General features: G+C 41.1%; 2 protein-coding genes across 7 annotated transcripts in view; one reads left to right on the top strand and one right to left on the bottom strand.

Annotated features, from left to right (window-relative positions):
• The window catches only part of LOC117872037 (limb region 1 protein homolog), a 96,461-nt gene extending 86,164 nt beyond the window's left edge, over nt 1-10,297 (top strand). For all 3 annotated transcript variants that reach the window (XM_034760004.1, XM_034760002.1, XM_034760001.1), the window contains one exon: nt 10,185-10,297. In XM_034760004.1, the coding sequence (XP_034615895.1) occupies nt 10,185-10,288 (104 nt within the window). In that variant the 3' untranslated portion in view covers nt 10,289-10,297. The remainder of the gene's footprint in view (nt 1-10,184) is intronic.
• The window catches only part of RNF32 (ring finger protein 32), a 48,014-nt gene continuing 24,159 nt past the window's right edge, over nt 451-24,305 (bottom strand). For 2 of the 4 annotated variants that reach the window (XM_034759999.1, XM_034759998.1), the window contains exons 4-9: nt 22,521-22,663; nt 19,038-19,070; nt 18,512-18,636; nt 18,194-18,302; nt 2,915-3,082; nt 451-2,225 (exon numbers count right to left, since the gene is read on the bottom strand). In XM_034759999.1, the coding sequence (XP_034615890.1) occupies nt 1,983-2,225; nt 2,915-3,082; nt 18,194-18,302; nt 18,512-18,636; nt 19,038-19,070; nt 22,521-22,663 (821 nt within the window). In that variant the 3' untranslated portion in view covers nt 451-1,982. Of the gene's footprint in view, nt 2,226-2,914; nt 3,083-10,356; nt 10,444-16,717; nt 17,168-18,193; nt 18,303-18,511; nt 18,637-19,037; nt 19,071-22,520; nt 22,664-24,305 lie in introns of those variants that run through there. The other 2 variants (XR_004644387.1, XM_034760000.1) reach the window with 2 other exon arrangements.

Here is a 24,305-nt window from a genome sequence, read left to right as displayed (position 1 = left end):
ACCTCAATGGGCTTGTCTATGCTAAGCTTTTTTAAAAAGCAAAAACCCAGTTGCACTACCATGAGTGGGAGGATACCCAAGGCTCAGACTGCCACCAGCATTCTTATAACTTTGTTGTCTAGACATGTTCTGAGGAGGGTTAGATGACATGGTCATATAAATACCACCTTTTCTGCATTAGAGACCATATATACGCACTGATGGTAGTGCAATGGCAGATTCAGCTAGTACAGGTTCAGCTAATTAGTGGGCATTTTTCCTCATGCAGGTTCAGCTCTTTCATTCCAATATTACCAATTTAGGTCTGTCTTTGCAGAAATTTAGTTAACTAAAAACTTTTGTGTGTGGGCATTCTCCTATCTTGAAAGCAAAATATGGCTGAAAAATGTTTTTAGCACTAAAGTAATTGTTACCAATCTGTAGCAGACGCATCCTCCCCACCCAATCATTGAGGTATATTTAATTTAGGTCATCTGAAAATGTGTGCTTTATAAAATTTTCAATTGTGGTTACCTTGCAGTGTTACAAAACTATATGAAAACTGCCTTTTTAGATGGTTTGAATTTCACAATGCAGTAGTGAAAAGGAGAAGATTTGGTATCTTTTTGCTTTATTTGAAATGTCACAATTTGTGTGTTTTTAGCAAGATTTTTTTAAACTCTGTTTTCAATAAAGTCAAACTGTGATTGATTTACAATGTGCTTTTTTTGTCAACATTTGTATTAAAAATAAACAATGGACTTTTGAGTCTTTGTAAGATGTTTCTCCATGCCTCACAATTTACTCCTCTAGAATATATGTAGGCCACCTCATTGTAGGAGGGGGCTTAATGTGTGTAAAGAGCTTGAGAGCGTCAGCACATTTGTTGAAGTTCAGGGTCTCATAGGGGAGTTGCAGAGATCCTGATAGGTTCAGTAGGCGTTACACCCTTTGGACCAAAACATGGAGCACAAATAAAGCAAAGGTCAAACATATAGCAAAACCATCAAAAAGCAAACCCGTACCTTTTACATGCCTGTATCCTAATCTTAGTTTTTAGTTAATGGAAAAATACACAGGCTATCAATAGTAGTTTTCGGTAATCTTTGACATGAAACAATTCTAATTTAAATATGGGCAGTCTACAAGCATTTTCGGCATTGTGAGTCAGTTTCCTAAAGCATCTGAAACATTTTAACAAAAGTTTAGCTTTCAGGCTCTCCTGGGTGCATGACATTGATCAAGGGATTTTAGGCCTTAACTCAAAGTTCAAGAGTAACAGTCCACAACTGAAAGGTTTTAAATGCATTTTGGTCTCTTCTAAACCTAGACAATATTAGTTGGTCCCACTGTCATGACAAGTTCCTGAACCATTTTGTTCCTTTATGGGGACCGCTCAGCCACATTTGCTTTAGGGCTAATTTGCACTACTTGTAAGGTGGCTTCCAGCCATTAAAGGAGAGGAGCCAGCCCAGCTGCATTCAGCTACTAAAAGGAGCTGAGGTAATGCATCTCCTTCCACACTCATCAGTGGCATTTGCAACTGCCTGGGAGCTGCTATCAAGGGAATCTACCTTTTCCTGGTGTTCAACATGAGTAACTCCACTGGGGAGTATGTAGATGGAATCCACTGAATGAAGAAAGGAGTCAAAGGGAAGAGTTCTCAGGGAAAGGATCCTGGGATGTGAAGGAGATGGAGAGGGTAGTATGTCTCTGAGAGGGAGGAAGTTAAAGAAAGGAGACGACCAGGGAAGGAAAACAGAACATAAGGCAAAGCAAAGAGAGTAGAAGACAGGTAAGAATGTGGAGAGCAAGGAGAAGCAACAAGTCAGAGAAATGGTAACACAATGCCCATTTAACTTTTATTTCTATAATATGAGCATCAGCATCCATAGAGAAGTGTTTTTTCTCACATTGGACCTTACAAGGATCTAATCTGTGAGGTTGTCTATCATTAAACCAATTAAAAATTCTATCATGCAGCTCATTCTGGACTGTTTACATCAACATTCAAGAATTTTCTTTTGATAACAAGAGCGACATAAAGGACAAACAAGTCTTTCTCCCAAGGAAAACTCTTCAAATGCTTGAAGACAAGTCTGATGAAACATATGTGAACAAGAGAGCAGAACAGTCTGGCGAGAATACCGATTATTGCTGTTCTCAGAAAAGACATTTGGAGGATGAATGATATGACAGAGTGGCATAATGCAAATAGGGCAGTCAAATATCTCTTGCCGAAATGCCTGAGGGGAAAATAAGAAAATATTAGTTATTGTAGACTGATAACTAAACATTGGAAGGCATGCATCGCAGCAGTACCCTATACAACCAGAAGGTTCAAAGTGCATTTTGTAACAATTGGTGGTATGTCCTTCAATATTTAATCTACTGAAACCTGTTCTGTATCTCGTCACATCAGAATAATTCTGAAATATCTTTAATGTTACTTTCCTTCTTATCGAACACAGGAGGAATTATTTGTAATCATAAACCAAAGAATAGTTATTGTAGCAAAATGTTTAACTTCAATGTACTATACTGTTTTTTTTAAAAAAAGTTTGCAGACATTGTTTTAGCGTGTAGATTAGGGGTTCTCAAACTGGGGGTTGGGACCCCTCAGGGGGTCGTGAGGTTATTACATGGGGGGTCGCGAGCTGTCCACCTCCACCCCAAACACCACTTTGCATCCAGAGTATCTAATGGTGTTAAATATATTAAAAAGTGTTTTTAACTTAAGGGGGGTCGCACTCAGAGGCTTGCTATGTGAAAGGGGTTACCAGTACAAAAGTTTGAGAACTACTGGTGTAGATTGACAAATGATACCAGGGAATTTTTTGGATGGAGGATATGCTGGAAAAAACTTTCCTGCTTTGACAATGACTATAGTTGCAAAATGAATTGAGATCATCATTTAACTGGCTCCAAAACCAACCTGCATCTGTATTTTCTCCCATTCCGTTTCGCTTATTAACGGGGCAAACTTTTCCTCCAACTGTTGAAGCACATTTCGACTTGCAGCTATAGAAGAATCAATTTCAGAAAAAAACTCATCTATGTTTGTGTCATAAGAACTCAATAACCGATTGCTGATCTCCTGAAACTAAAGAACAAGGGGAAAAAATAGCCTCTAGTTAGAACAGAATTCTGTTTAACAGCTACCAGCACAGAATTTTCAAAATTATTCATAAGTTGCTAAAAAAAATCAAGAAAACACATTCTTTTCAAATAAACTTTATCAAAACAATACTTTATCCTTGGCCAAACAGTGCATGCTACTAATCTGTCCAAACATCATGCATTGTTACTTAAGATGGACAAAGTACAAACATCTGCCTTTTTTGTATTAACTGTCCAAAGGTCTCTACTTTATACTCTTAAAGGCTTTAACTCGTACATGAAGACAAGGTTAGTTTGAAAGTACAGTTCTTAGCCCATAAGAACACATTCATCTTTCTTCATTTTAAAAGGTGACAATCTTTTTTAAAACGTGCATGTGCTATGTTTTGTTAACACTATTAAAGGCATCTAACCAAAGTATGTGCATCAAACAGTAGTAGTGAATTATTTTTAGTGCATAATGCTACCCCCAACAGCAGCAGGAGGGATTGTTGGTCATATTGGCATGGATGAGAGACCGTGCCTAAAGGGGTGGGGTGCAAGAATGCATGCTTGGCAAGGCAGGAGTAGGGGCTCTTCTCTGCCCTCTCCCCCATTGGCTGGGATCAAGGGTTCCTTCTTCCCACATCTATTTAAATTCTTCCAGGGCTTTTCAAAGTTGCAGTGCAGGAGATACATTTCCAGGATGCTATGGGTCTGACTGCCTCTTTTGGGTTCAGGAAGAAATTTTTCCAATGGCCAAGGTTTTTTGCCTCTGTTGTAGCACTGTGGAGGCACAGCTGGGTTGTACGCAGTACGACTTGACAATTTAGTATTAGGAAAGATAGGACTGTCTAGTTCATTGCAACTTACAGCTGGTGTGGATAAAAAGGGCCGGCTTCCAGAGGTAAATTAGACCTGGGATTTCACTGGTGGACTTTGTGCCTAGAGGAGAAGGGGAGAACTGAAGTCTTCAGGGACTGAGGTCCTGCATTGGTAACCTCTATTCCCTGTGGGATGAGACGAAATGTAGCTGGCGCCCAAGGGGTAGGCAGAATAGGATCTACCTTGAGTTATTAGTTACATGGTGGGAGACCTATAACCCTGTGCTGGACCCAGCTAAATGCCTGGGGTTTGAGAATGGGGGTAGATGTACAGCATCCCCCCCTCCCCCCAGTATTTAATGATTAGAATTGCTGTCTCCCACCAAATCCATCCCAGGAGTGTGTTGTTCATTTGCCTGTAGATCCTGATAAAAGACTTATGTGCATTATCCAACATGTGAAGAGATCAACTTTGCGGCCAAAGTAGTAATGAACTGAAGTATAACTGACTCTCACTCCATCTCAACCCAGCAGACTCGCCTCTGTCTCAAAAAAAGTCCCAGATAGAGTCTATATTTCCTCTCATCTGCTGTAATCCGCATAGTGCCTGAATGTTCAGTACAGAACAACACTCATCTTAGAAGTACCACATGGCCTGCATCCTTTGAGATTCTGATTTCGATAGTGATTCTTGAGGATTTGAGAAACATTTCATGGACGGGGATGGGCTGTAGACCAACTTCTATGGACTCTGTTTCTCTCTCAGGAGAAGAAAATGGGGATTATTCAGTGTGTGTGTTCTTTTGTTTGAAGTCCACAATCATAGGAGTCAATTCACTTAAAGTGACTCAAGATCACCAGCATGGAAGTTTTTCCATGTCAAAAGGGCTTGCATATAAAGTTTTCTCCATCTGTGTTTGACAGTGAAAATACTGTCAACATGTTTGTTTTTTTTCTTTTCTCCTCAGCCGGATTCAGTGCCAGACCCCCCGCATGCAGCAAACTTTTTTGCTTCTTTTGTCTCATTGCTTGGGTACCCTATGCCCGGGGAACATGTACTTCCCTGCAAATACTGACTTGAAATTGGATTGCATTCATAAGATAGGATGTAAGTATTAGACCTTCAATGTTAGGCACCCAGCTGAATAACTTGTTATAAAATCCCAATCTTAGCTAACATTTTAAGACATGATTTTTAAACTTTGGCTGTCATTAGTGTACTTCAGAATTAGTGGCAGACATAGCCTCCATGTCAATTAAACTTCCAAAATTAGTTACTGAGGTGTGTGGATGTTAAAATCAGCTTTATAATGAAACTCTTAACTATGATCTCTCCATAATCTATTGTTTCTAGCTAAAGTGAATGCTTTGAAACAAAGAAAAACTTTAGAGCCACCCAAAAAAGGAAAATGATGGGAAGCTTTATAAGAGCGGGGATAGGTAATTTCTGTCTTGTGCAGAAGTTTGATTTGATATTTTTTAGTTTGTTTTTCCTTTTAAGCAAGAAAAGTGGAAATTCACACTGACTGGGAGATCCACTATGGTTGACTGCATTTTGCACTATAGCAAAAAACAAGGGTGATACAACCATAAAATGTGTTTGTTCATTTAATTTATCAACTGCAGTTTAGGTTTAATTATGCTATGAGAACACTAGTATATGAACAATAGCGTAATTTTTAAAAATTGTACTATGAGGCCCCTTTAAAGCATCTCCTTGTAAAACTTTCTGAGAGGTGGGGGAGGAGGTTGAGAGAGAGAGAGAGAGAGAGTGAGTGAGAGAGAGAAAGACAGAGATTGTCTATTACAGTGCATATTAGTGAAGCTATTCCTGTACTTCCATGGTGTCCTTTCATTAAGAAAAGATCTTTCATATTCCATCACATGCAAATATGTGCATTGACCTTAAATTTTTTTTAAATCCAAACCCTTCTCCCCTTCAGTATTTTCATTTTACATGATTTCCATATAGTTCTAAATGACAAAATTGTGAATCTTTTTTGAATGAGATGCACAATATGTATTGGACTAATAAGATTTTATTTTAATCCGGTTATGAGTGCATATACAAGAAGTGGGCTGTAGTCCACGAAAGCTTATGCTCTAATAAATTTGTTAAGTCTCTAAGGTGCCACAAGTACTCCTGTTCTTCTTTTTGCGGATACAGACTAACACGGCTGCTACTCTGAAACCTATACTGCCTTGAGTGTTTTAGGGGGGTAAGTCTCTGAAGTTACATTTATTGTAAAAAAAAAAAGTTATTGGAGTCTTAATTTGCTTTATCTGAATTACTGTCAAAGACTAGGTTTTAGAATTTAATTAACTTGTTCCATGTTTTATATAAAACCTGCTTCTGCTCCTAGTAAAGTCAATGTTAAAGCTCACTGACTTCAGTGGCAGCAGGAGTAGGCTCTTACCCAGCATGATTCATGGTCTCTGTTCAGAAATCAAGTCAGGATTGATTCTTTAGGAAAGTTTTTCTATGGGACACGGGCAGAACTATGCTGCACAGCCTGCATTATGCCTGGCTCTACCCTGGCTTTCAATGAATATCAAATTGGCACAGACCTTAGAAAATTATTTCCAGGAGAAACCTATAGGTGGCCATCAGAAATTAGCATAAATTAGAGCAGCCCTGAGGCTGCTTCAACTTTTGCTGGTGGTCAGGCAGGGCCCAGAATACCAGCATATGGCAAGTGCATAGATAGATTAAAGCAGTGATACCCAATAGGTGGCCCGTGGGCCAAATGTGGCCCACCAAGGCTTCCGGTGTGGCCCACCAGTTCACCTTAAAAATTTTTTATAATTAAGTTCATGAACAGTGATACACTACCTATCATTTGCCTATGATTTCCTTAGTAAATAACTTACTGGCAGTGCTTAATTTGTAATGAAAGAGTTGTGGGGGCAAACCTGGCACAAATTAAGCACTGACAAGAAGGCTGGAGAGTGGCGGCTGCTGGCTGGGCACCGAGCCCTGAAGGTAGTGCTGTCAGCAGCAGGGCAGAAGTCTGGGTGACATGGTATGGTACTGCCACCTTTACTGTCTTCAGAGCTGGGTAGCTGGAGAGCAGCAGTTACTGGCCAGGAGCCCAGAGGAGCAGGGGATATGAACTTCCAAGCCTAAAGATGCTGGGATTCAGCCCCAGCACAAATTAAGCACTTCTTAGAATCATAGAATATCAGGGTTGGAAGGGACCTCAAGAGGTCATCTAGTCCAACCCCCTGCTCAAAGCAGGACCAATTCCCAACTAAATCATCCCAGCCAGGGCTTTGTCAAGCCGGGCCTTAAAAACCTCCAAGGAAGGAGACCACCACCTCCCTAGGTAACGCATTCCAGTGTTTCACCACCCTCCTAGTGAAATAGTTTTTCCTAATATCCAACCTGGACCTCCTCCACTGCAACTTGAGACCATTGCTCCTTGTTCTGTCATCTGCCACCACTGAGAACAGCCGAGCTCCATCCTCTTTGGAACCCCCCTTCAGGTAGTTGAAGGCTGCTATCAAATCCCCCCTCATTCTTCTCTTCTGGAGACTAAACAATCCCAGTTCCCTCAACCTCTCCTCATAAGTCATGTGCTCCAGACCCCTAATCATTTTTGTTGCCCTCCGCTGGACTCTTTCCAATTTTTCCACATCCTTCTTGTAGTGTGGGGCCCAAAACTGGACACAGTATTCCAGATGAGGCCTCACCAATGTCGAATAAAGGGGAACGATCACGTTCCTCGATCTGCTGGCAATGCCCCTACTTATACAGCCCAAAATGCCGTTAGCCTTCTTACTGGATCTTAAGTTCTCGCAATCGCATCAGCTGCAGTTGAGCTAGGACAATGCCCATTTTTTCATCAGTGATGGAAATAGAGCCAAAAGTGCATGTGAATGGGAGTAAATGTCACCAGGTCAACAGCGAAAATTGAGCTTTTAACCCAAACTGGACAGCAGATTTTCTTTTTATTATGCCACCTCATTTAAACACAAAACCTTTGTGTCTAATGTGCCACACCACTGTATCCATCTGTAAGGTCATCAACATTAAGTGCCTGCCACTTTAAATCAAAGCACAGTAAATTCAATTCAGCCTATCTCCCTGGCAGTGTTGCAAGATGTGACAAAATTGAAAATCTGAAATCTTCATATCACACTTCAAATGTCATTCTCACAACACCAGCGACTGTACAGGAAAAAACAACAGCTGCTTCTCTTTGGATAATGTTGGTACTAACGAAAAAGAAAAAGCCTTCCCTGCATGCCGAGCTTGTGAAGGAGTGCACGATGGAAATGCTGGAGGAGCTTTCTGCCGGAAATAAAAATAAAGATGACATTGTGAACTGTGTGAAGCAAGTTTCACTGTCTGATTCCAGGGCAGTGGGAAGACTGGAGGTAATTTACGAGGACTGTTTGTTAGTACTGCTTTCCAATTTAAAAAACACCAAATACATCTCTCTTGCAGTGGACAAATCAAGCAATATAAATGACGCTGCCCAGCTATCGCTGTTTGTTAGATTTTATGAAAGTGAAATTTTCAAGGAAGAATTTTTGTGCTTAATACCATTAGAAACCTACACCAAAGGAGAGATCGTTTTTGAAAAGATAAAAGGCTTTTTTGAAAAAAATGGTTTAAATCTGTAGAAAGTAAACTTGCTTGTTACAGACGGAGATCCCCCCATGACACGGAAAGAGAAGGGCTTTGCTTCACATTTGGTAATGATACACTTCACTGCATCATTCACGAGATTGTCCTGTGTAGTAAGTTGTCCGGGGACTTGAAAAAAAAAACAATGGGTACTGTGATTAGATTAGTGAACTACACACACTCAACTTCTAGCTTGCAACATCGTCTTTTTAAAGCTCTTTTACAAGACATTCCAGCCGAATACAGTGACCAGTTGCAGCACGACGACATTCGCTGGTTAAGTCGGAGGCAGGTGTTAGAGAAGTTTTGTGCCCTTCAAAAAGAAATAATAGACTTTCTTTCAAACTACAAGACCAACAAGGCTTGCGAGTTCGTGGAATTTATGAATGATGTCCCCTCTATGTCACAGGTAGCTTTTCTGTGCAAAATTACTAGTCACTTGAATTTCCTCAACTTGCAGTTCCAAGACCATGCAAGCAGTGTTGAGAATCTGTTTGAAAAAGTGTGTGCCTTTCAGAGGATTTTGTAATCTTTTGGACAGACTTAACAGAAAAGATGTTGCATTTACCCACATAGATGAAACTTCAATGAAAATGATGCAAGAATGTCTAAAAAAATCTGATCAAAAATTTTAAAATGCAATTTGAGAACTTTAAAATTCTAAAGAATTTGTTTTATTTGTTCGTGATCCATTTGTTGCCTCTGCCGAAGGACCTTGCCCTTCTGAAGCAAAGAACGTTCTTGATTCAATTGATGAAGGTGCCTTTCAAGCTCCAGGTCAGACAACTTGAAGGCAAAATTCAGAGAAGTGGAACTTTGTGATTTTTGGACTAAATATGCTGACCAGTTTCAGAATAGCCAGAATCAAGCTATCTATCTTTTAACTATGTTCGGATCAACGTACGTCTGTGAATCTGGGTTTTCTACCATGAACATTCTAAAAAACCAACACGGTGATTGCCTCACATATGAGCATCTTCCCCCATGCATGTGCCTTTCCCTGACCTCCTACAAACCACTCTTCACAGAGCTTGCCAGAGATCATTGATGTCACCTCTCCCATTAGAGATTACCACAAACACAGGTAATAATGTTGTTTCATAAACTCTGTTAAAAGATAGAAACACTAATACTTATGTTGTAATCAAGGATTTATTTTTTGGCAGCTGAAGTTTTTTTTTTGTTTGGGTTTTTTTGACAGCCTTCTGCGCAAATGACCTGCCTCTTGTTATACAACTCTCAAATCGGCCCACAGGTAGATCTAATTGAGCACCACTGGTTTAAAGCCACCTTTGCTTCATCCTCCGTTTCTGTGATGAGCACATGAGCAAAGTGACACAGTATATGGCACCTTATAACGTATAATCTCGGTGTCAGTTTCTACTCCTATCTTTCCTTAGCCCACACTATGACTGGAGCATGTGAGAAAGGCATGCTGCTGCTGGGAAGAGGAGACAGTAAAGAAAGCACATACTGCTGCTGTGAGCTAGAGGCAGAGGGAGGAGACAGCTTCTTCCAGAAATCCCAGCAGGGTGCTGCTCAGTGGGTCAAAAGTTTTTTCCATATTGCCCACGTAACTCCAAGTGAGAAGCAGTACATGAGCTTGTCTGACGATTGCTGTGCTGTTTGTTCCTCTTTCCCTCTGGTAGACTCAGCTGTAAGAGGTCTCCCATTCGCTCCTCAAAATCATGCTTGTGTTCTCCCTGCCCTACTCAGCCAAAGGATGTTGGGTCCTCTCATCAGGCCTCCCTGAGCCAAAGCCATAGAAGAATCGGAGGAGAAATTTTGTTTGCTTATGACTGATCCAGCAAGTTCCCCTGCATGGATGCTACCTGCTTTGAGGTTTCCAATGGATTTTCTGCAGAATGACTCCAGCCCAAGCCATCACTCAGGAAGTGGAATCAGGGACTGGAAGACAGAAATGTAGCTAACTCTTAAAAATGGAGGTTTATGCTAAAAGGCCTATAAATATTTAAAGCCTATATAAGAAGGGATAAGCACCCTTTATAGAATATGGAATTGGTAGTGTTAATATACTAGCATTATGTTCACAGTTACTGATGCTAAATCCTGATCTGTGTTAATGCACAAGTTATTAGATCATTTTGCTTTTCAAAAATTTGAAACTGATTAATAGGTAAAAGTGCTACTCAGCCTATTGGCTACTCAGTACACCAAAACAACTTATGTCTGAAAGGATCCTTGAGTAATTAATCTGTATCTTTTTGTGATTTCATTATAGGGTCATCAGGGAAATATTTCAGCTTGAATGGTGTGACAAACTAGGAGTTCTAAATACTTTATATCAATATGCAAAGTGACATCAATCATTTGCAAGGCAACACACCAACTCTAAGATTAAATGAAATGATGCAAACAAAAGCACCTTAGTGAACTCTGTACAGAGAAGCCTTCTTAAGTGATCCATCTTAATGTCAGTAAATTGTTTACTAATGTGTTGACTTATGGCAACCCTCAAAAGGAAAATGAAAAGGCTAGAGTTTACAGCATATCAATGAATCAGTTGATAAGCTTTTACTGGTTTAATATCCTCCTAGTCTTGCTGCTTGGAGCCACTTCAAGTTAGCAACAGAATGTTTGCCATCACCATGTGATAAAGGAAGTCAAACGACTAAACAAACTCCAGGACCATTATACTGTTTGGTGAGATTTAAATTAAAATTGTTGGGAGAAATCATGTGGAGGGGGGAAAAGGAAACTAAAGTCAACCACACAAATTTACAAATGACTTACCTAGCTTCCCAAACAATGGTCGGGACTTTTACTTAAACTGGAGACAATGCAATGCATTTGAAAAGATTTAATTGCAGCAATAAAAGATCATACCTCAATTAAATGACTTATGCAAGCAGACTTTATAGATAAGGATCAAAGAAATTCACTACCGAACACACTGCATTCTAGGCAACACTTTGTTTTTTGTACGCACTGATGCTAAAAAGTTGTATAGCTTGGTTTCTGTGACCTTTCATATTCCCTTTGATCTAAATTAGTAAAAACTTTAATGATTAGTATAATAAGGACTACTGTATCTCCATCAGACAAATAAAATACACTCTTCTTAACAAAGATATTTCAGGCCTACGTTCTAATTCTATGGCAATTAAGACTGCAAAACTAGACATTTGACCTTTGTGGGCTTGCCAAAGGAAGTAGGTCTATATTTTAAAAAAATCTACTTGCTAACCCCCAATCTCTTAATTGTACCACTGTTCAGTTCTGTTAGTAGCCGGGGAGTGACATTTTAAGAGCATGACGCAAGTTTATGAGAGGAGAAATGCATTTTAGAAAAGCTTTTTCCCATCTGGAAATGGATTGCTATATTACCCAAGTGTTTTATTAACAAACTGACACTAAACAAAGGTATGAAAGCTAAAAGTGGAGAAAACCAATTCTCATTTGAAAGCCACAGAGAAGAGAACTAAGAAAAATGAGTGTGCATCCCTTGATTGTGATTTATATTCTCTACACACATTCAGTCCTGGGCAATCCAAATCAGTATGTGTTATCCACATGTGTCTGAACAGAAATAAGAAAAGTTGCCACCATACTGTTCAGTGCAGGTTCATGAAGTGCCATGTGTCAAGAATCATTGCCTAAAACTGTGAGCTAGCCTTGAAAATATTTGTAATTGAAGCTGCCATTTCTGAATCTTTCAACAGCATCACGATGCTAAACAGCAACTGTGAAATTAGCAGTATAAAGCCCCAGTGTTCAAGTATTACACATTTCCCATTTTGCTTTTTTAAAATGGGTTTGAAATTAAAATAAGGCTGGATATAAACTATTTTGTTTAAATATTAACCAGTGTTATGACATACATGCTTCTTGAGAGTGCTACTACCCTTGTTTCCTGTCATAATCCTGATGCCTTCCTTATTGTGTCAAGTTTCTTTCAGTGGCATTTAAAATAAAAAGGGCGATACCAAATTGCCAGCAAGAACTGATTCAAAAACCAAAGCAGGAAAGAGGGAGAAGAGATAAGAAGCCAAGGAGGTGCAGTAGGTTGGCCTTTTGTAGTGGCAGGTTCAGGTAGTATCATGATCATTATACTTGCATCTGGTGTACTGATTTGTATATTGGGGAATGCATAGGAATTGTCATACTGGGTCAGACCCAAAGTCCATCTAGTTCAGTATCCAGCCTCTGACAGTAGCCAGTATTGGATGCTTCAGAGGAAGGTGTAAGAACACTGCCGTAGGCAGATGGGGAAAAAGCTGCCTTCTCCCCTGCCCCTTCCCCCACATTAGGGCTCATCCTAGTCTCTCATAATTGGGGTAAGACTCGAAGTTTGAAGTTAGTATTCCTTCCAAAATGTTTATTAATAAATGAGGACTGTGGATGTTCTTGGTCTCCTTGTAAAGTGTCCAATACTCTTGAATCCCTACACTCTTGGCCTCGACCATAGGTGACAGTACAAACTTCTTATGGAAAAATCAATCTGCAAAGAGTTAAATCAACTCTAAACCTCTTAGCAGACATGAGAGATGGCATATTTAAGTGTTCAGCGTCCTGGGACTTAGCTTCCAAGACTGTGGCATTTTAGGGATCAGGACTGTGGGACACTTATTAGAAGGAGACAAGTTAATATTCTGGGGTATAACAGTTAATCCTTAAAGAAAATCTATCATGGTATTTACATGCTCCCCTTCCCCCCCCCACCTAGTATCTGAAGAGGATAGTTTCTATCTACCAAACCTTCCATTTCTCCCAAAACTAAATTTAAATGAGACCTTAAGGTCTCTTTAAAAAGTAAAGCTAGTTCTCTTTAGTTCCATCCTGCAGGTTTTGTAACAGTTACAAAGGCCTGCAGTAAACATTCAATTGTCAGATTTTTAAGGCTGAGAAGTATTTTTGTTGCAGTAGGGCCCAAAGGCTCCAACCATGACTGATGCTCCATTATGCTAAAGGCTGAACAAAACACACAGGAAGATGTAGTCCCTGCCCCCAAAGAGCTTACACACTAATGAGATGCAACAAATAAGTATAACAAACTGTGTTAGGGAAAAGAAGACAGAGCAACAGTAAAACCTGGACTGCACACACACTTTTACCCATTTAGCTAAAGGTGTGGGCTTTTAAATCAGTTTAGTTAAACTGGTACAACAGTGTGTGGATGATCTTATGTTGGTTTAAACCTGACACATAGATTTAGTTTGCACCACATATGAGTGTCTACACAGGGGTTTGCACCAGTTTAACTACATTGGTTTCTGTGTGTAGTTAAGCTGTGGGGGGGAGGGGGCATGAGGCAGGTTGAGGTCCTTGTTACTCAGAGGTGCTTGGCAGCTTATAGGGAATTGTGGCTTCATTGGTGGCTGTTGGGGAGGTGTCAGATGGGTATTTGTCACTGACTAATCTGGAGAGTTGGGCTGAGCTGCCTGTCACTTGCAACAAGGGAAGAGGGAAAACTGGGAAGGGCTGAAAGTGGAAACTTCCCGGGCTCTTTTTAGCTGGCTACTTCCAGTGAGCCAGATTCACTCCAGTGTCCTAGTTCCCAAGACAGAGGTTAATTGCCCTATACAGTATCTGGAGTTCTTAGAGATGTGTCCCCCTACAGGAGCTCCTCTTGAGGTGCACATGCACCCCATGTTACTTTAATCAGAGATTTTTGGCAGCAGCGTTCACTCAGTCTGCACGTGTACCTATCCTTATGCTCTGTACTGAGGGTATATAGGATTGCAATGGATAAACTGTCCTTAATTAACTTCTGTTCCACAAAGTCCCACAGAGACAACACTCCAAAGCAGGGGGCAAGGAATGTGGGTAGTGAAGCATCCATAGGAACATACATCTTCAAAACTCCAATTACTGTACAGGATAAGTAACCTCTCTCTTTCTTCAAGGGGTATCCCTATGGGGGCTTCACTTGAGTTGACTTCCTAGCAGTGCCTTCTGAAGGAGGTGGGAGCTTTGCAACTCGATCAAGAACTATTTGCAGAACCAAAGACAACATCTGCCTGAGAAGTGTTAACTAGCGCATAGTATCTGGAGAAAGTGTAGACTGAAGCCCATGTAGCAACTCTGCCTATTTCCACTACAAGGACATCTTTTAGCAGAGCAATGGATGTGGACTGAGACTTAATTGACTGTGCTATGATAAGTTTGCAGCTTCACAGAAGGAGAAGATACAGGTGGAAACCCATTTAGAAGGTCTCTGGGTTACACTGGTGTTCCTTTAGCTCTGTCTGCAAGAGATACAAATACTGTCATAGAAGCTTAGAAGGATCTAGTCTGTACAAATAGAATGCGAGTGCCCTCCTAACATCTAAGGTATGGAAGGCAGCATCTTCCCTCATCTGATGGGGTTTAGGATGAAATACAGCGAAATGAATATTTTGATTTACACAAAAGTCTGAACTGACTTTAGGTAAGGATGCAGATGTAGTCAGAGGCACACCTTATCTTTGAAGAAAACAGTGTATGGGGATGAAGAGGTCAGCCATCAGAGCTCCTAGCTCACCAACTCTTTGAGCAGAAGTAATGGATGCTAAAGAAGGCAGTTTGCATGGAAAGGTGTAAATGTGTACAGGTAGTCACTAGTTCAAAGGGAGGTTTCATTAAAGAATTGAGACCTAGGTTCAAGTGGGCTTCCTGACCTGCGAAAAAGGTTTGATAACCTTTTGATAAATCTAGAAGTTGCAGGGTGAGCAAACACCAAGAAACCTTCCACAGCTGAGATCATAGAATATCAGGGTTGGAAGGGACCTCAGGAGGTCATCTAGTCCAACCCCCTGCTCAAAGCAGGACCAATCCCCAACTAAATCATCCCAGACAGAGCTTTGTCAAGCCTGACCTTAAAAACCTCTAAGGAAGGAGATTCCACCACCTCCCTAGTTAACCCATGCCAGTGCTTCACCACCCTCCTAGTGAAAAAGTTTTTCCTAATATCCAACCTAAACCTCCCTCACTGCAACTTGAGACCATTACTCCTTGTTCTGTCATCTGCTACCACTGAGAACAGCCTAGCTCCATCCTCTTTGAAACCCCTTTTCAGGTAGTTGAAAGCAGCTATCAAATCCCCAGAGATAGCTGACAGATCAACTTTAATGCAGCTCAATGAAAGACCTCCTTCAAGGTGAAAATGGGAGAACTGGAAGAACATAGGTGTCAGTGCTCAAATATTTTCCATTTCTAATGGTAAGTTTTTCTGTGGACTCCATTCTACTGTTAAGCAGGACCTCCTGAACCTCACCAGAACAGGAGAGCTGTGTCTCTGACAGTCATCCAGCTACCAGGCTTTGAGTCATCAAGTTTTGAGGTTGGGGTTAAGAACACTCCTAAAATCCTGCGAGAGAACGTTCAGGGGAGGGGGTCAATGGTAGGCTTGATGACCAGCCAAGAAGAGAGCTGGAAAATGTAAGGGAATCAGCCAATTTGGTGCAATCAACATGACCGTGGCTCTGTCTTGTTTAGACTTGACTTTTGTTCAGGACCATGAGGATTAGCGGTACTGGAAGAAAGGCATATAGACAGTTCTTTGACCATGAGAGGAGAAAGGCATCTCACAAGGAATGATGGCCCAGACCTCTCCTCGAGCAGAAGTTCACGCAGCTCCAGCTAACAGTGGTGGCGAAAAGATCTATCGCTGGAAATCCCCAGGTGAGTAATCTGTCTGAGTGTGGATTTGTTGACTTCTCACTTGCAATCCTGAGTGAAATGTCTGTGGAGGACGTTGGCTATCATGTTTGAAAGCCAGGCAAACAGACTGCTGAGAGAAGGACGTGGCAAGCTATGCACTAATTCCATATCATCATGGCATCTGAACAGAGGGAGGGAAATCTTGCCCCACCCCCGCCATAACAATCAATTTATACAGTACATCCTGGCCCTGTTGTCTATCATTATGTGAATGGACTGACCTTCTATCATAGGAAAGAAGTGCTGGCAGGCATATCTTATGGCCCTGAATTCTGGGATACTGACATGAAGGGTGGACTTTTGGGCAGTGCACCCACCCTGTGCAGTATGATCCTGTAGGTGAGCTCCCCATCCAAGGATAGATGCATCAGAAACTACTGTAAAGGCGGGAGAGGGATGGTTGAAAGGAACCCATGAACACACCTTGTCCACATTCTTCTACCAGTCGAGGGAGACTAACGTGTGATAAGGGACAGAGAGCAACTTGTTCAGACTGTTCCCGTCAGGAGTACAGACTCACCTGACCCAAGTTTGGAAGGAGTGCAGGTGCGAACGGGCATGTAAGATGATGAAGGTTCAACACTGTCATATGCCCAAGAAGCTGGAGGCAGGATCTCACTGTGACCTGAAGACTTAGTTGAAATTGTGCAGTGAGTTGTGTCAAGTTGAGGAATCTGTCCCTTGGTAGACAGACTCTGGATGTTGTAGCATTGAGAATGGCTCGTATGAACTCTATCCGCTGTACAGGTAGGAGGAAGGCCTTTGTGGTGTTGAATTGAAGACTGAGCCTTGTGAGCAGAGGTGGCCTTGTTTACTGAAGTTTGAACTGCAGTGTAACAAGGCTCCTTTAGGAGCCAATTGTCAAGATATGGAACATTGTTTACTTTCCATTGATGAAGCTGCGTAGCAACGACTGCCGTAGTTTTCAAGAATACCCTGAGGTGGTAATCTTGATGGTAGTCCTGGCCCACTAGAAAGTGTACAAACTTCTTGTGAGAAGAGTGTATCATAACATGCAGGTATGCATCCTGAAGGTTGAGGGTTATGAAATAGTCCCCCAGATCAAGGGGTGGGATGATAGCTGCAAATGTCATCATCTTGAACTTCTGAATCCTGAGATCTAAAATCTGTCTTCACCCGCCCTTCAGATGTTTTAATCCGGCCCTAGAGCTCCTGCTGGAGAGTGAGGTCTGGGGCATGCCCTGCTCCATGTGTGCCGTGGCTCCCAGAAGCAGCAGCATGTTCCCCCTCCAGCTCCTATGCGTAGGGGCAGCCAGGAGGCTCCACACACTGTCCCTGCCCCAAGTGCTGCCCCTGAAGCTCCCAGAGGCCAGGAACGACGGCCAATGGAAGCTGCAGGGGCAGCACATGCGGACGGGGCAGCACGCAGATCCACCTGGCTGCGCCACCACGTAGGAGCCAGAGGGGGGACATGCCGCTGCTTCCAGGAGCTGCTTGAGGTAAGGGCCGCCCGGAGCCTGCACCCCAACCCCCTGCCCCAGCCCTGATCCCCCTCCTGCCCTCTGAACCCCTCTGTCCCAGCCTAGAGTACCCTCCTACACCCCTAACCCCTCTTTCTCAGCCCCATCCCAGAGCTCGCACCCCCAGCCAGAGCCATCACCATCACCACCCGCACCCCAGCCCCCTGCCCCAGCCTGGGGCTCCCTCCCGCACCTTGAACTCCTCATTTCTGGCCCCACCCCAGAGCCCGGACCCACAGCCAGAGCCCTCACTCCCTCCCGCACCTCAACCCCCAATTTTGTGAGCATTCCTCGCCTGCCATACAATTTTCATACCCAGAGGTGGCCCTCAGGACAAAAAGTTTGCCCGCCTCTGGGTTAGGCCTTATGTAAAATACAGCCCTAAGCTATATTAGAGTGTTTGTCACTCTTTGCACCTAGAAAGGGACTGACTGAGGCTTTGAGAATGTTTGATTTAATGGAAGGCTAGGAAAGAATAGAACATTAACTGAGACTGAAGAAACAATGCAACGTACCTTTGCTTCAAAGAATTTTTTTCTTAATTTGCTATCTTGCGGAGGTACTGTTTTTCTCAAATTTTTATACCATTTTCTAACAATATACCCTCTCCAGCAAGCTTGGATTCTATTGAAAAGAAAATGTCGATGTTCAACAAATGCAAACATAAATTTAAAGAGAACAAAATAATTACCTGAAACATAACCATTTGAAAATTTTCAAACACTTAAATATTTACTGTGCATCCACCAGTGCTGAATTTTCAGGATGTAACTTGGAGCAATACAGCAAAATAAATGTTCAGCAACAACAGCTCTATTGGAAGTAATCCTTACCTCGTAATACACTTTATTTTAAAGAGACGCGCCCCATCATGTATTACTCTGGTCTGATACTGCTTCTTTCTACACAAAGGACAGGTCTTTTTACCTGCAAACTTTTCAAAAGCTTTCAGGCATGCCTAGAAAAATATTATCATTTTAAAATGTAATTCACTTTCATGAATTCAAAATAGCATATATTTACAAGAATATACATTTATATCAAACTACTGGAAATAAGAAAATGGATGATAAATCTTTTTAGACTTACATGGAGTCAAATATTATGAATTAAGCTGTCACTTCGATGTACATACTTAGTAATCCGTATACAAACATATGTGGGTTTCCCTTGTATGCAAAATGTAACATTGTAAAACAGGAATAATAATATCTGTAAATTATGTTTCTAACAGTACATGATATTGAGTCAAAATGCCTTCTTGCAAAACCAGAAATTGTGCTTACAGTAGATTTAGAGTATTTAAATTACAAGAATGCTGTATTGCATGCTTTAATAGTTAAAACAGGGTCTACTCACTCTGTGAAATACATGGGAACATGAAAGCAGCACCTATTGTTCACAGAAAAAAAAACAAGAAAAGCTTGAAGTTTAAATTAGTTTAAAAGCTGAACATAAATACATGAAGTAAAAGAAAAAATCTGAATGTAGAAAGGTTAACAATCCTGCTTGTTGGTAGTATTGCAAAAGACTTCTATTGAAAATGAAAATATTTGCAATTTTTATTCTAAAAAGAGAAATATAAATGAACAGCATAAAAAACTGCTGTAGGAAGCAACTAGAAAAATAAAGTACAGCTCAAAGAAACAAAATGGTCATTCATTAGTTTTGAACTGCTTCATATAGAAAAGCCCATAGCAAATGGGGCGAAGGAGGAGCCATAAAATGCCAAATGACAAGAGAAAATACATTTAAAATAAAAACTGATCCCCCCCCCAAGAAAACAGTTAAATTTCAATAAGTGATATGCAGCACACATAGTCTTCTCAGAGAAAGTGTGCTCACAAGCTTCATGCAAACTTCACCTTTTTCTGACCCAAACTCCTATCAAATGGTAGTGATCTCTATTCTGACAAAAGGTACAGCATTAGACAAAAAAGGCAGTTGGTCCTTAGTGGAAGGAAAAACTGGGGAAGGAGCGAAACTAGAATAAGTATGTGCATTACTGAGCTGGCAAACACAAAAGGATTAATGGCTAAACAGCCAGCTAAAGGAAAAGCTTTCAGATACAGTGGCTTTTTTCCCTTGAGGGAGGACATTTAATGAAACATGCAGGACAAAAAGAATTCCAGAGACATTTCCCTTTTTTGTGCCAAATCTAAAGTAACCTTTTCATGAGTGCTGTCTTTTGCTCTCTCTAGTTAAAACTTAAGACCTAAAGGGTAGCCAGACTGCCTGAGTTTGGCAGAACAGCCTTGTTCTTCACGGCCATCCCACCTGTCTTTGTGCAATTTTATACTTTCTTTAAATAGGTAGCAATGTGGTAAAAGGGGAAAAAATAAATAATCAACCTCAAAAACTGAAATTTCAACCCACCCACAGCCCCCACCCCAGTTCAACAAACAAAGCAGAAAAATACCCCAAAATGCAGAAAGAAACTTACAAGCAACTTTGAATAATGATTTTCTCCTCCTAATTACATTAACACCTGTCTAAAGAACAGCACTCCACTCCTCTTTAGCTAGTTACTTGTCCTTTTTGTTTAAGTAATTCTAAAATTATACATGAGGGAATATTAATAAAATGTTTAATGCAATTATGCTTACACTGCACATATTTGATGTATAAAACCATCGAGGTAAAATGCAGACATGCCCTCAGAAATTGTGACTAAATGACCAATTTGTATTGGGGATACACCAGTTACATTCTGTGGACAAAAATAACTAAAGAACTATTTTTTTAAAACTAGCATCACAAGAAAATAAAAGAAATAAGACTTTTTTTAAAGTAAATTGCACAATCAATAACTACTGTACAATAATAATGATGAACTAAGGTTAAGGCCTTAGCCACTTTGGCTCAAATCCCAAGTGGGCACAGACCTATGAAAGTTTTGCAAGACTAGATATAGAGGTCTATTAGTTTTTTCCCCCTAGAGTAATATTTTCAGCAGCAAAAGAATGTCCTATTAAGCATTCTATACCACATCTCTCTCCAGGGCAGCTTCAGATCTGGCCATATAATGGTTGGACAGGCAATTAGATATTTAAGTGACATCTAGGGATTTCACTGAGCATGCTCAATAGAATCCCCTTATCCATATGTGGATATGGGGTTTTCTCCTGACTACCAGATATTTGTTAGCTACAAAACTATGTTAAAATGGCCTCATCTGAAGCTATTGCTCTTTCCTGTCTGACAGGTCTGCTACTGAGGTTCATCAAGAAGATTTCTAACAATAATTGGCTTCTACCTTTTCTGGTACCAGCAGACAACATAAACTGCCTTAACAAGATGTCCTTCAGAGACTAACACTTTAATTTACAGAAGAGCAAGAAATAGGCCACGCACAGCCTACCTGCTTCAATACAACTTTTTTTTTACTTTAACACCTAATTGCCTAGACTACTTCCCCCTACGCTCAAGTAAGTACTGCTGTAAATGCTGAGTAGTTTTCAACTTCCACTGAACTCAATGGGAGCTGAGGCTGCTCAGTACCTTATGGAGTTAAGGGCTGAACGCAATGATGCCCAGCAGAGTTACTCCAGCCAAGAGAAGAAGAAATCCTCAATTGCGTTGAGACTTTGGCCTAGTCTTCACTTACCGGCTGGTCCGGAGGCACGCCATCGATGTTCTGGGATCGATCCCGGAAGTGCTCACAATCGACGCCGGTACTCCAGCTCGCCGAGAGGAGTACGCGGCGTCGACGGGGGGAGACTTCCGGCCGCGTCTGGACCGCGGTAAGTCCGGAGTAAGGTACTTCGAATTCAGCTACGTTATTAACGTAGCTGAATTTGCGTACCTTAGTCCGAAGTCCGGACTAAGTGTAGACCAGCCCTTTGAGATGAGCTAAAACTGGGAACTAAAGAGTACAGGATGCGACAGCTAAATGTGTATGAATAGTTCAGGATCTGGGAATGCCAGGATCTCTGAGCAGCAGGAGCCTGCATAACCTAGAAAGTCAAGAACGTGGTCTAATGATCCTCTAATTAGGCAATATAATTAACATTCTCTTAGTAAAGGAGAACCAGTGAAAACAACCTTTTATAAAAATTATTTGTGGAGTATGGACAGTGTGTTCAGTGATGCACACAAAACAGACATGATTTCTGTCCCAAACAGCTTGCAATCTAAGTATTGGACCCTGCAAACACTTCTGAAGTTCTATTGACTTCAGTGGGATTCCACCTGGTAGTAAGTATTTGCAGAGCCAAGTTGTACGATAACAAAATAGAATTTTCACATCCAGGTCACTAGTTCAAATCTACCCAAGGTCACTACTGACCAAAATTCACTATCTTATAGTTAAATGTCTCATGAAATGAGTTGATGTCAGTACTCTTCTTTATGGACATGGTTCCACAACAAAAAAACAATCACCACAAATTGTATCCTGACTGACAGTCTGTAGAGGTGTCAGAGGCCTGGATGAAGACTGAACTGTTTTCTGACCTCTAACAGAAAGCTCTCTGGATAAGGGCTGTGACACACACTGGGTGCTGCGGGAACTTTTTCACTGCTATCACCTTTGTTGAATTTGTTCTTGCATAGTCTTTAAACTTTAGTTCTGTCAATCCAGTTCATTCCACAAGTACCAAATTCACATAAACTAAAGTAAAATGGAAATACAGCAAATGAATAATTGTAGAAAAATAAGTTACACAACAGGCTCATTAAGTCAGCAAATATCTCAAGTTGGAATCTCTCATTTTTTCCTCTTGTTTCAACTACAATTTTCTAGCATAACCATAACTTTGGAAAACGAATAACTAATAATAAGTGAATAACTGTTTAAAGAATGTTTTTGTGCAGAATACATTCCAAAAGTTATAAATGTACCTGTGGTTGAAGTGCAAATTCTTCCCTACATATTGCACAAGGTTGAACAGAATCTCCCTGTTTTATAGATCTTTGCTTTACTTTATCCCACTCTTCTGCTGTTAGTGGCAAGGAAGGAGGCTCAACTAAGCCCAATTTCTGAGCTACAGTGGGGGGGAAAAAAAGACACACATTGATACTTCTACAGGATTAAATTTTTCTTCACATAAACCTCATTGCTATGCATCTATTTAAAAATACTGTATACAAATTCATAACCAAACTACATTCCAACCTATCATGGAGTATTTACTACAGACCTGATTCTGCAATGTGCTGAAAGCACTCAGCTCCCACTCAAACCAATGGTAGTTGGGCATGCTTACCACCAGGCATGAGGTGTTTAGCACCCATCAGAACTGGGCCTTGTTCAATGTATAAGGTTGAAGCAGAAACATGTTTTTTCATTTAAATTGTTTACATTCAGGTAATATGCATTTCCTTATCTGTTAATAGCTACTTAAGGGTTATTAAACTTAAATCCCTAGTGCCTCATATAAAAAACAGTGTACTTTCAAAACCTTCAATACAAAAAATTGTTGGAGTGTTTTTATACACAAGTATATTAACGTATATGGAGATCCAGTTGAGGGGGAGTCAAACATGATGCTTAGCTTACTGGCCTGAGTGACGGGACAATCGGGGTGCAGTCCATAGTGACTGAGAGGAAGGAGGGCTTGCAGAGAAAAGAGTAAGAGCTCTCTTATGGGCATACTGAGCTGAAGCCAATGGCTTGATATCTACAGGGAAATGTCAGGAAGACTGGATGACATTTTAGTTTGAACAGGAGTGGAGAGCTAGATATGTGAATAGTCAGCACCGAAATGATACCTGAACTCACATTTGTGAATGAGATCACCCAGAGAGGTGGTATAGACAGAAAAGGAGGGGTTGAGCGTGGAGCTACTTGGGACCCATACAGAAAGCTGGAGGTGTCACAAGGAGGAACCTCTGAACAAAATACTAAAAGAGCGATTAAAAACAAAACAAGAATCAGGAGACGTAACAGTCATGAAAGCCAAAAGAGGGCGAATTTTCAAGAAAAAGGAGCATGGTCTACAGCACTACAGGCAGCTGACAGGTCAAGGAGGATGAGGATGGAGTACTAATTCTAAACTTTGGCCAGGAAGAGATTATTATAGACTTTGGGAACCATTTTAGAAGATGGCAGAAGGCAGACTGGAGAGAATCTATGATGGAAATGGAGAAAAGGAACTCCAAATAGCAGATGTAGACAGAACATTCGTTGAGTTTAGAGATGAAGGGAAGATGAGATACTAGTTGTAGAGGCAGGTGTGGTAAGGCAATATGGGAAAGACTAAAGCATGGCTGTAGTGTGAAAGAAAGGAGCCTGAGGAAAGTGAGAGGCCAAGGAGAGGGGCATGGGGAGTAGGGATATCAAGAAGTTGGAATGAGAGGGCGTCACTGGTGCAGGGGAAAGGGTTACAGGAGGGGAGGAAATCGGAAACTTCTCTCTGAAATGGAAGAATAAAAAGAAAGTGGGAGGGAAGACAGGGAGAGAGGAGGCCACACTGGGTATTCTTGACTTTCTCTCTGAAAAAGTCAGTAAGATCCTGTGTGGAAAGGGAACTGGAGGCAGGAGAGAGGGGAAACTTTGAGGAGAGTCAAAGGGAGGAAAAAGGTGGTTCACCTTAAAACAAGTCTACATGGGCAGCTCAGGATTCCATTCCTACATGGAGGAATCCTTAGACAGTACAAAGCTGGCTTTAGCACCACCCATTTTGG

Source organism: Trachemys scripta, chromosome 2 (genome assembly GCF_013100865.1).
Source record: "Trachemys scripta elegans isolate TJP31775 chromosome 2, CAS_Tse_1.0, whole genome shotgun sequence".
Taxonomy (NCBI): Eukaryota; Metazoa; Chordata; order Testudines; family Emydidae; genus Trachemys; species Trachemys scripta.
This window is presented reverse-complemented; position numbering and strand designations above follow the sequence as displayed.